The following is a 13,301-nucleotide window of genomic DNA, read 5'->3' on the forward strand; positions in this document are numbered from 1 at the left end:
GGACCCCTAGAACCAAGGCTCCTATAGGATTTATTTTGAGATTGTAGATAACCTGAGCATATGGATCTCCAGGGTGAGAAGTATGACCTCCAATGTCATTTTCCTGCAAGCACTTCTTAGGGTTTAGTAGAAAGAATTGAAAGGTCCTAGGAGAATGCATCCAAACTCACCGGCTGGCTGTAAGAGAGGAGGCTCTGGAACCAGGCATCTGAAGTGAGAGTTTGGAGTGAAAAATGAGGGAAAGCAGGGGCGAGAAAACTTCCAGAACATGTTTGTGTCTATTTCACATTTTTCCAGGGGCTCACACATGGTCAATTATATTCTGTGCAGGGAGTGAGATTCAGATGCATGACATTGTATTTTTGGCCCACTTGGTACAATTGAGACTTTGACTCTCTTGAAAAATATTCATCAATGAGATGTAGGCTAGATACTGTAAGACCAATATACCTTAGCGATTAGTGTTAATAAAACTGTTTTTTAACATTCCCATTTTTGTAAATATTAAAATCTCACACACAAAGCATCTAGACATTCAAAAACCTTTTAAGCATCCCTACTCCCAAAAACATACACCAAAAACTACTTTAAAAAATCATTACTTCCATCTTTTTTTCAATGTCTTATTTATTTATTTGAGAGAGGGAGAGCGCACGAGAGAGAACAAGAAGGGGGGTGGGGCGAGGGAGGGGGACAAGCAGACGCCTCACTGAGCAGGGAGCCCAACATGGGGCTTGATCCCAGGACCCTGGAATCATGACCTGAGCTGAAGTCAGACACTTAACCACCTGAGCCACCCAGTTGCCCCAAATCATTACCTCCATCTTGAAGCTAAAATTATCCAGGGGCTTTACCTTCCCTAGTTCATATTATAGAGATTATCACTTTTTTAGATATAAAATTATATGTAACTTTAAGCATTTCCACACTGCAACCCTTTCTCTCCCAGTAACTTGTACAGTCTCTCTAAGGAATATGTTTTATCACTAGCCAGCACCTTAGAGTACACTACTTTAGCAATTTGACCAAGTCTTTGGGGGGAGAAAGAATGTTGTCATGTTGAAATGTACTCCGAATATTTTAGACCCTATTAATCCCATTTCAATTGTTCAGGCTGTGAAATAATGGTCAAGGAAGTCAGTGCATATGTATGTTATTTTCTTTACATTGATATCTGAGTACATTTTGGGAATTTTAGTTTGTCAGTTATTTGACATGATGAAAAACATTGACCAAATATTCAGGTATATATGGTGATAGATGCTACCCTGGGAGCATAAACTAAACTGAAAAATGAAAAATATTTGACATTTTGTATTTCAAATTTCAGTGGCAATCTTCTTAGCAAGATTTATACCCCTTACCTAAAAGGAGAACCTTGTGCCAGCTGCCTTCATCACTGTGACAATGGACTATGCAGTAAGTTTGAAGTCATTAATTTGCTAGTATATATAATAGAATGATCTGGCTTTTTTTTTCCTTTGAGTATCTTTTATTTTTTAAAATTATTTATTTAAATTCAATTTAATTAACATATATTTCATTATTAGCTTCAGGGGTAGAATTTAGCAATTCATCAGTTGCATATAATACCCAGTGCTCATTGCATCAAGTACCCTCCTTAATGCCCATCACCCGGTTACCCCATCCCCCTACCCACCTCCCCTCCAGCAACCCTCAGTTTGTTTCCTAGAGTTCAGCATCTCTTATGGTTTGCCTCCCTCTCTGTTTTCAACTTATTTTATTTTTCCTTCCTTTCCCCTATGTTCTTCTGTTTTGTTCTTTAATTCCACATGAGTGAAATCATATGATGTTTGTCTTTCTCTGACTAGCTTATCTCACTTAGCCTAATACCCTCTGGTTCCAACCATGTTGTTGTAAATGGCAAGATTTCATTCTTTTTGATGGCCAAGCAATGTGTGTGTGTGTGTGTGTGTGTGTGTGTGTGTGTGTATCTTCTTTATTAGTTCATCTGTCGATGGACATCTGGACTCTTTACATATTTTGGCTATTGTGGATATTGCTGCTATAAACATTGGGGTGCATATGCCCCATTAAATCACAATGTTTGTATCCTTTGGATAAATACCTAGCAGTGTAATTGTTAGGTCATAGGGTAGCTCTCTTTTTAACTTTTTGAGGAATCTCCATATTGTTTTCTGGAGTGGCTGCACCAGTTTGCATTCCCACCAAAAGTGCAAGAAGGTTCTCTTTTCTCTGCATCCTCACCAACATCTGCTGTTTCCTGTGTTGTTCATTCTAGCCATTCTGACCTGTGTGAGGTGGTATCTCATTGTAGTTTTGATTTGTATTTCCCTGATGCCAAGTGATATGGAACATTTTTTCATATGTCTGTTGACCATTTCTATGTCTTCTTTTTTTTTTTTTTTTTTAATTTTATTTGTTTGACAGAAAGAGACACAGTGAGAGAGGGAACACAAGCAGGGGGAGTGGGAGAGGGAGAAGCAGGCTTCCCGCCGAGCAGGGAACCTGATGCGGGGCTCGATCCTAGGACCCTGGGATCATGACCTGAGCCGAAGGCAGACGCTTATCTTTGGAGAAATGTCTGTTCATGTGTTCTGCCCATCTTGACTGGATTTTTTGGTTTTGAGGTGTTGAGTTTTATAAGTTCCTTATAAATTTTGATACTAGCCCTTTACTTGATAAGACATTTGCAAATATCTTCTCCCATTCCGTAGGTTACCTTTTGGTTTTGTTGACTGTTCCTTTGCTGTGCAAAAGCTTTTGATCTTGATGAAGTCCGAATATTTCATTTTTGCTTTTGTTTCTTTTGGCCTTGGAGATGTGTTTAGCAGGAAGTTGCTGTGGCCAGGGTCGAAGAGATTGTTGCCTATGTTCTCCTCTAGGATTTTGATGGATTACTGTCTCACATTGAGGTTTTTCATCCATTTTGAGTTTATTTTTGTGTATATGGTAGAAGAGTGGTCCAGTTTCATTCTTCTGCATGTGGATATCAAATTTTCCCAACATCATTTTTTGAAGAGACTGTCTTTTTTCCATTGGATATTCTTTTCTGCTTTGTCAAAGATTAGTTGACCATAGAGTTGAGGGTCCATTTCTGGGGTCTCTATTCTGTCCCACTGATCTATATGTCTGTTTTTGTGCCAGTACCATACTCTCTTGAAGATTACAGCTTTGAATAGAGCTTGAAGTTTGGCACTGTGATGCCACCAGTTTTGCTTTTATTTTTCAACATTCTTTTGGCTATTTGGGGTCTTTTCTGGCTCCATACAAATTTTAGGATTATTTGTTCCAGCTCTGTGAACAATGTTGATTGGCATTTTGATAGGGATTGCATTGAAACTGTAGATTGCTTTGGGTAGTATAGATATTTTAACAATATCTTCCAATCTATGTGCATGGAATGTTTTTCCATGTCTTTGTGTCTTCCTCAATTTCTTTCATAAGTGTTCTATAGTTTTCAGAGTACAGAGCTTTTCTCTTTTTGGTTAGGTTTATTCCTAGATGTCTTATGGTTTTTTGGTCCAATGGTAAATGGGATGAATTCCTTGATTTCTCTTTCTTCTGCCTCATTGTTAGTGTTTAGAAATAGGGCTGATTTCTGTGCACTGATTTTATATCTTGCCACTTTGCTGAATTCCTGTATCAGTTCTAACAATTTTTTGGTGGAGTCTTTTGGGTTTTCTACATAGAGCATCGTCTGAAGAACATGGATGTAAAATTCTCACCAAGGCACTAGCTAATAGCATCCAACAGTACATTAAAAGGATTATTCACCACGACCAGGTGGGATTTATTCCGTGGCTGCAAGGGTGGTTCAACATCTGCACATCAATCAATGTGATACACCACATTAATGAAAGAAAGGTTAAAAACGATATGATCCTCTCAGTAGATGCAGAAAAAGCATTTGACAAAATACAGCATCATTTCTTGATAAAAACTCTCTGCAGTGTAAGATAGAGGGAACATGCCTCAATATCATAAAAGCCATAGACTCCTTTTTTTTTTTTTAAGAATTAGGAAATCTTCTGATTGCAACCTACTTAAGCAATGCCTTCATGCAAAAGACAAAAATAAAAGTATTCAATAGAGTGTGTTTAATAAAAAATTTTACACAGTATCTATGTATTATTTGCAATGAAAACCTCATTACCATGTGTAACCTAAAGAAACATCTACCATCAATGTATATGGACTTGTTACATATTGGCATATATAAAAATGTGTCTGTGGAAATAATTCATTGTAATTAAATATTTTTCCTATCAAAGTTAATGCAATTACATCAAAAGTGGCATTTTATAAAGAGAAAATATGTACAAAATATAAAGATGTGAGAACACAAACACAGTTCAGTTCAGACACCAAACAATCTTTATATATCAATGAGTTCATCATACTAAATTCTTCATTTTCCCCATAGTATAGAATAATCAAGTTTAATTTAATAACCACTCACACTTGTGTTTGCTAGTCATTTTTACATACTTTCAAAATGTCAATCAAATCGGCATATAACATTATTAGCTCACAGAAGTCTCAAAATATTTTAGCAAAAGGATTAAATTTAGTGTCATATAATATCTCATGTTTAGTATTGTTATGGATATAAATACAAAAAGTTGGTACTTTTGTTTAGTTGGGATATGTTATTAAAATTATATGAACAAAACAGCTAACCACTAACAGAAATTTTTACCTTTCCAAATGCATTCAACAGATTGAACTGTACCATTCTTTCTGAGTGAATTGTATAGCTCTAATTCAGAATATTGAATGATATCAAAGCTATACATCCATTAAAGAAGAAAATATTTTCTCCTCTGCTGAATACTATTTGTTAAGGGATTTGGAATTCATCCTGTTAGCAATAAGCAACCAATTGAAAGATTTTTACAGAGAAGAGTGATGAGATCAGAATTGCTTTATAAAGATCTGGCAGTAGTATGGAGAGACAAGTGGATGAAAGCCAGCTTGGAGACTGTTGAAAACATGGGTTTGAAAAACAAATGAATGTTTTTACTGCATTCTGACAAAATGAATGAAGAGAAATGGACAGTAATGAGCAATAGGTAGGAAGTAGTAAAACCAGTGTTTGTTACTTGCACTTGGTAAATGCTGATAAAAAGTAGAGAGCAATGAGTTCATGTTGATTCCCAGTTCCTGATTTGAATTATTTAGTAGTTAGGAGTTTAATTCCTCTTATCCCGGGGAATTGAGTTGGGAGTTGGGGAGTGACTCCAAAGAAATGCCACACTTGGAGGTAAAATGATGAATTTAGTTTGAGAGTTATTGAGTTTGTAACCGCTGAGGAACTTCAAAGTAGAAATGTCCGATAATCATAGTGAAATTCCCTCTAGTTTTTACATCCACATCTTCTCATAATGATTTCTTACTCTTGAAAGAAAGACTAGTGGCACTAGAATCTGGATAGAGCAATAGTGTCTAATATAAATTTTTTCAATAACGGAAATGTTCAATATTTGCACTGTCATGTAAAGTAGCTCCTAGATAGACTGGTTATCGAGCATTTGGAATGTAACAAGTATCACCAATGACCTGAAAATTTATTTTTTAATGTTATGTGATTTTAATTAATTTAAATTTAATTTAAACAACCACATGGCTAGAGGCTAAAATTTGGACACTGTAATTGTAGAGAGACTCATTTAAGCTTATTTTATTTTCTGAGGGAAGAAAATAGGTCAATTCATTTTAGAAACATTCCAAAAAGCTCAAATTTTAAAAGAAATGATGGATTAATGTGTCCCTTTGTATCATAATGTGATACCAACTTCTTTGCTCAATTGTCTTCTCCCCACTTACATTGAATTTATTGTTTGCACTGCTGCTATGGAGGAAAACAATAATGAACTGACTAATTTCTTTGTTTTTATTCCAGCCAATACTTGTGAATATGAAGATCGTTATTCTAACTGTAATGCTTTGAAGAAAAGCTATACCTGTAGCCATAATTTTGTCAAGACAAATTGCAAAGCTTCCTGCGAATGTGAAGACAAAATTTATTAAATGCCCAATACAGACTGAGCAGGGCTAAGTGAAGGAGGACCACATCATCTACTTAGATTTGACATTAGCACAGATGTTGTAAGCATGTTAGCTATAAATTTTATTGCAAATAATGAGTCTTTTTCTCTTGGATCTACTTTTTATTTTACAGAAATCTCTTTCATACAAAGGATTAAAAAGTAACATAATCTATGATTATCTGTTGCTCATGTAAAAATCATGAGCAATAAGGAAATTCTGAGAAAGCATTATGGACCAGAAGAGACTAAGAAAACATGAGAATAAATGGAATGTGGTCTCCTGTGTCAGATCTTTGAACACAAAAAGGTCATTAGTGGAAAAAGTGGTGAAATCAGAATAGAATCTGAATTGTTTTTGATAGTAACATCCATTCTTAGTCTTGACAAATGTACCAGAATAATGCAAGATGATAACATTAGGGGAAACTAAAGCTGGGTGAAGGGTATATGGGAATTCTCTGAACTATCTTAGCAAAATTTCTGTAAATCTAAAAATACTTCCAAATAAAAGATGCATTTTAAAAAACAACAACAACATCTTTTTTTTCTTGGCTCTATAATGTTTGGAAAATTTTTCTCCTGATTCTCTGGTTATTCTTTCTCAGCCACTTTCCCACCTAGTGTCAATTTCTCTATTCCATTGCTAAATGTTTGATTTTATCTTTTTCATGGACCTTTCAGATATATCAATTACTGGACTGTCATATTAGTCTCACATCCTTATCCAGTGTCAAGATTCACAAATTATTTCAAGGACAAGTATAGTCATGGGGTAAAGGGAAAGCAAGGAGAGGTTCAAGACCACCAATGCAGCTCCTGGATGCTATTTTTGCAGCACATTTCTTAACCTCTAAAGAAAAAGACTTCTTACTCAGTCTACTTTCAAAACCTTTCTGTAGACTTCTTAAGTACTTAGATAATATTCATACTCTTAAACTGATCTGCAAGAAGTTGAATGATTTTTTATACTCTCCTTTCTAATCTCACTTCATTCCACTTTCTTTTATTTCTTATGCTCCAATAATGATCAGTGATTTTATTAAATTCTCTGAAGTTCCACAAGATTTTCCTTAGATAAGGAAATTCAGTGATTTTATTAAATTCTCTGAAGTTCCACAAGATTTTCCTTAGATAAGGAAAATCTTGTGTTTCCTATTAGTTCTGTCTGGAAGAGTCATCCTTCTATTATTTGCTAGAATAACTCCTTCATACTAAATGCCATTTTATCCAAGAGATTCCTTTGAGCATTTAATATGAAGAACTCCCCCCATTCTCTCACAGCTCCTTTTATTTTCTTTCATAATAATCTTCACAATGTAATGCAATTCATTCCTGCATTCAACAAATATTTATTGAAAAATGTCTCAGGTATTTAATTAGGGACTTTAAAATAGGGTGATTAACAAGAGAGACCAAGTTCTGAACTCCATGGAGTTCACACTTTCATAGGGGAAATAGGAAGGAAGTTATTTTGCAAATAAGTACTTACGACAATATTGGAAGCGGTAAGTGCTATGAACTAAAATGGGCAACAGAATAGAGAACAATGAAGATAGACTGGGAAAATGTTAATAGGATTGTCAAGTACATCTTCTCTAAGGATGGATTAGAATCACAATAGAAGTTAAGAGAACAATGGGTAAGATGATTTGATGGAGAAAACAGAATAGTGAGTACAAAGCTGTTGAGGTAGGAATAAATTTGGCATATTTGAGGAAAAGCAAGAAACATAGAATGACTGGAGCAGAATGAGCAAGGTAAAGATCATTTTGAAAGCAGGCCAGAGAGTTAGGCAGAAACTTAGTCACATGGTGTGCTCTAGGGCACATAAAGAATTGGGATATTATTATAAGTAGGATAACAAGCCATGAGAATATATTAAAGAAGATTGTGATATGATGAGGTATAAATTGTAAGAGAACAAGAGTGCAAGTAAGAAACCAGTTAAGAGACTATTGACTAGAAGAGAGATTGAGTTAAATTTCACTAGATTATGGATGGATGTACCTTAAATATACAAAGCATATTGTGCAATTTCAGGATAATATTTGTTTATGTCATGACAGAAAACAGGACAACTATTTCCCAGCTAAGGGTAGCATTAACTTATGCCATAGCCAGATAAAGATATCACAAGAAAAGGAAACTAGACTATTATTTCTCATGAACATAGATGCAACATATAAAAAGATTATACACCATGACAAAGTGAGGTTACTGCAGGAATTAAATGCTTCAATATTCAAAAATCAATTAATGTCTATACCATATCAAAATAAAGATATCATGTGATCATCACAAAAGATACAAAAAAAATGCACTTGACAAAATTCAACACCTGCAATGAAAACAATTTTCAGAAAACTAGGAATAGAAAGTAACTTCATCTTAATAAGAAATATTTTACAAAATTCTCCAGCTAACCTTTTACTTAGTAGTGAATGAATGTTTTCTCTTTATGTTATCAGGGAAAACAGTATTATAATATTTTTCCAATCTGGAATCCCCTCTCAGGAATAAAGCAAAACTAACAGTTTGCACCACTTTGTTCACATTTTAAGTGTACTGCCAATGCGGTAAAAAAAAAAAAAAAGGAAGAAGAAAATAAAAACGTTTAGGGTGGAAAAGGGCACTGGGTAAGTATTCAGAGACCTAGATTCCAATCTTGCTCCCCACTGGACTGCCTGCGTGTAACCTTGGGGGACCATGGCAGAGTAGGAGGAGCCTAAGCTTGGCTTATCCCACAAATAACTAAATAACACTCCCATCAGTGTAAATAACCCAGAAAATGATCCAAAGATTGGCAGAACAAACTCCACAACTAAAGAAGAAGCCATATGAAAGAAGGTAAGACATGTGAAGACACGGTTTGGGAATGAAATGGGCCATGGCTGGCCACAATGGAGAGGAAGCTGGTGGCATGAAGAAAGGCAAAAAACAGATTTCACACTGGGGAGGCCATGAAAAGGGAGGACAAATCTCCATAATATTTGCCTTTGAAATCAAGAGGGGCTGAATTTCATGAACTCTTACAACCAGGAGGACTTAAAGTGTGGAATTTTAAAAATCACTGGGCTCTGGCTCTGGTAGAGTCTGGAGGTAAGAAGCTGAGTCTTTGGTCTTAAACAGACAGCACAACAAACAGGCCACGCAGATACTGCATGGAACTAGCAGTTTTGCTGGACCTCAGTTCCCACTACAGTGCAGGCTAGTCTCTTTTCACAAGCAAACCACTGCACACCTTGTTAAAACACACCTCACCCCTTCTGGGGACAAAACACTGCCATAATAGCCAAAGAGGATCTCTGAAGACAACTGGACTGAAGGAAAAAGAAGCCAAGACTCAACAGCAGAACACATGCAACACATGTAGGAGACACTCCCTGAGGCATCAGGCCTTGGGGGATAGGGGAAACTGCAATGCAGGGATCTCTTCTTCATAAGGCTATTATTGTTAAGAGCAAGAGAAGTAGCTAACTTTCCTAACACAGAGAAACAGACACAGAGAGTTAGACAAATGAGGAGACACAGAAATAAATCCCAAATGAATGGAACATGACCAAACCACAGCAGGAAACCTAAGCAAAACAGATATAAATAATATGCCTGATAGAGAATTTAAAGTAATAATCATAAAAATACTCACTAGGCTTGAGAAAAGAGTAGAAGGCATCAGTGAGATCCTTAACACAGGGATAAAAAAGAACCAATCAGAGATCAAGAACACAATAAATGAAATTAAATGTATACATGATGGAAAAAATAACAGGCTAAATGAAGCAGATGAACAAATTAATGAACTGAAAGACAGAGTAGTGGAAAGCAACCAAGACAGGCAAAGGAGAGTAAAGAAAATTATACAAATTGAGATTAGTCTTAGAGAACTCTGCAACTCCATCAAGCATAACATTTGCATTATAGGGATTTCAGAAGATGAAGAGAGAGAAAAGGGGGCAGAAAATTTATTTGAAGAAATAATAACTGAAAGCTTCCTTAATCTGGGGAAGGAACAGATATCCAGAACCAGGAGGCACAGAGATTCCCCCCTAAATTCAACCCAAGGAGGTCCACAACAAGACACATATTAATTAAAATGGAAAAAGTAGTGATAAAGAAAAACATTTAAAAGCAGCAAGAGAAAAGAAGATAGTTACATACAAGGGAAACCCCATAAGACTCTCAGGGGATTTTTCAGCAGAAACTTTGCTGGCCATTAGGGACTGGCATGATATATTCAAAGTGCTGAAAGGAAAAAATCTGCAGCCAATAATATTCCATCCAGAAAGACTATCATTCAGAATAGTAGGAGAGATAAAGAGTTTCTCAGATGAACAAAAGTAAAAGGAGTCCATGACCACTAAACCAGTCCTACAAGAAATATTAAGGGAGACTCTTTGAGTGGAAAAGAAAGACCATAAGTGAGAGTATGCAAAGTAAGAAATACAAAAGCAGTAAAAATAAGGTTTTCAGTAAACATCAGTCATTCATAAAATAAAAGGATGTAATATATGACACCATATACCTAAAACATGGGGAGGAGAGGAGCAAAAACGGGTTTAAACTTAAGCAACCATCAACTTAATATAGACTTAATATAGACTGATATATTTAGAAGATGTTATATACAAACCTAATGTTAACCACAAATCAAAAACCATAATAGCTATGCAAAAAATAAAGAGAAAGGAATCCAAGTATATCACTAAAGAAAACCAACAAAACATGAGAGAAAGAGAAGAAAGGATCAGAGAAAATATATAGATAAAAACACAAAGCAACTATCAAAGTGGCAATCGATGCATATATATCAATAATTATGTTGAATGTAAATGGACTAAACTCTCCAATCAAAAGACTAGGATGACAAAGTGGACAAAAAAAAAAAAAAAAAAAAAACCACCACCCATCTATATGCTGCCTACAAGAGACTGATTTCGGACTTAAAGATACATGCAGATTGAAAGTGAGGGGATAGAGAAACATTTATCATGCAAATGGATGCCAAAAGAAAGCCAGAATAGCAATACTTATATTAGACAAAATAGACTTAAAAATTATTTATTCATTTATTTGACACAGAAAGAGCAGGAGTGGCAGAGGGAGAGGGAGAAGCAGGCTCCCCACTGAGCAAAGAGCCTGATGTGGGGCTATATGCCAGGACCCTGGAATCATGATTTATTTTAAGCCTATTTTGATGGTATTTTCATAGGGATTCCATTGGAAGTGTAGATTGCTCTGGGTGGCATAGACATTTTAACAATATTTGTTCTTCCAATCAATGAGCATGGGATGTTTTTCCATGTCTTTGTGTCTTTCTCAATTTCTTTCATTAGTGTTCTGTAGTTTTTAGAGTACAGAACCTTTACCTCTTCAGTTAGGTTTATTCCTAGGTATCTTATGGTTTTTGGTCCAATTGTAAGCAGGATCGATTCCTTAATTTCTCTTTCTTCTGTTTCATTGTTAGTGTATAAAAATGCAACTGATTTCTGTGCATTGATTTTATATCCTCCCACTTTGCTGAATTCCTGTATGAGTTCTGGCAATTTTGGGGTGGAGTCTTTTAGGTATTCCACATAAAGTATCACATCATCAGCGAAGAGTGAGAGTTTGACTTCTTCTTTGCTGATTTGGATGCCTTTTATTTCTTTTTGTTGTCTGATTGCTGAGGGTAGGACTTCTAGTACTATGTTGAACAACAGTGGTGAGAGTGGGCATGGCATCCCTGTTGTATTCCTGATCTTAGGGGAAAATAGGTATTATTTCTTTAAATGTTTGGTAGAATTCCCTTGGGAAGCCATCTGGCCCTGGGTTCTTGTTTTTTGGGAGGTTTTTGATTATTGCTTCACTTTCCTTACTGGTTATGAGTCTGTTCAGATATTCTATTTCTTCCTCTTTCAATTTTGGTAGTTTATAAGTTTCCAGGCATGCATCCATTTCTTCCAGATTGCCTAGTTTGTTGGCATATAGTTGCTCATACATGTTCTTAAAATTGTATTTTCTTGGTGTTGGTTTGTAAAGAAACCAAAACTTACATATATATATATACACAAAACTAAGATCGAATAGAGTGAAAGGAAGCCAAAAATGAAGAATATATCTATAAAATGTAAATGTAAAAATGATAGTTAAAAAAAAGACTTAAAAACAAAGAGTTGATAAAGTAAGAAACTAGTTGAAAAGGGGAAAAAGAGAAATGGAATATTTTAAACTGAAAGATAAATGAATCATGAGAAAAAACCTTGTGTTCTATATACTATTTTCCCATAGCACTGGAGTTCTTCAGTCCTTTGAGGTCCATAAATTTGCTGTTCCCCTGTTCTTCCAGTTGCTCTTCTGGAGGAGGGGCCTGCTGTGCTGATTCTCAGGTGTCTTTGCCTGGGCAGAGTTGCACCACTGTTGCTAGGCAACCAGGCTCAGTGAAAACTCTTTCTGGTTGCTCTGTGTGGATTTTGTTCCCTTGAAGGCTTTGTGCAGCACCTCTTTAGAGGATCACAATTAAAATGGCCACGCCCCCAATCTCTAGCCCCAGAGCCAAAAGACTGCAGTCCCCTGTCTTTAGCAAACCCTCAGGGATAAGCAGTCTTCACTTTTGTGTGTGCCAAACTCTGCAGACTCCTGTGGTATATACTCACTCCACCCCTCCTGGGGGAAGGCAGAGAGTCACCACATTCCTGTTTTTTGCACACACTGAGAGCTGTCTCCGAGTGGTGCATCCAACTGCTCCGTGCCTCCCAGGGGAAGGTGGAGGGTCCCCACATTCCTGTCCTCCACTGGGTCCCCACATAGAGAGTGGTCACCTGATCACCCCGGCTCATGGTTTATGGTGAACTGACCTGAGACCTCCCCTTCCCAGGTTCACTAACCATAACCAGTTTCCCTGCTTCAATGTTTGGGAACTCAACCGGCCCAGGCACACCCATTCTTTCTGTGATGCCAGGGATCCTGAGACCACACTGTCCCACCTAGAATTCTGCCCCATTTCACCACCTGAGCATCTTTCAGGCAAGAATGTCTCTCAGTGGAGCAGATTTCTGAGGGGTCTGATTTTGAGCTCCAGGGCTATATCACTTTCCAGTGCCAGCTTATGGAGGCTCCCTCTCCCCACAGCTTATCTTCTGATATATCCCCTCAGATTCACTTCTCTGCACCTCCTACCTTGCAAAAAGTGGTTGCTTTTCTACTTGTAGTGTTCCAGATATTCTTTTCTTACATCTCAGGTTGAATTCATGGGTGTTCAGAATGATTTGATAGTTACCTAGCTAAATT

The 13,301-nt window shown here is 36.5% G+C and overlaps 1 protein-coding gene across 1 annotated transcript in view; it reads left to right on the forward strand.

Annotated features, from left to right (window-relative positions):
- LOC116635857 (cysteine-rich secretory protein 2-like) overlaps window positions 1-6,015 on the forward strand; it is a 25,049-nt gene extending 19,034 nt beyond the window's left edge. The window contains exons 7-8 of the mRNA XM_032410154.1: window positions 1,331-1,419; window positions 5,888-6,015. Coding sequence (XP_032266045.1) covers window positions 1,331-1,419; window positions 5,888-6,015 — 217 coding nt within the window. The remainder of the gene's footprint in view (window positions 1-1,330; window positions 1,420-5,887) is intronic.
- Window positions 6,016-13,301: the final 7,286 nt, after the last annotated feature.

The sequence above is a fragment of the Phoca vitulina genome, unplaced genomic scaffold (assembly GCF_004348235.1).
Source record: "Phoca vitulina isolate PV1807 unplaced genomic scaffold, GSC_HSeal_1.0 scaffold11, whole genome shotgun sequence".
Lineage (NCBI taxonomy): Eukaryota > Metazoa > Chordata > Mammalia > Carnivora > Phocidae > Phoca > Phoca vitulina.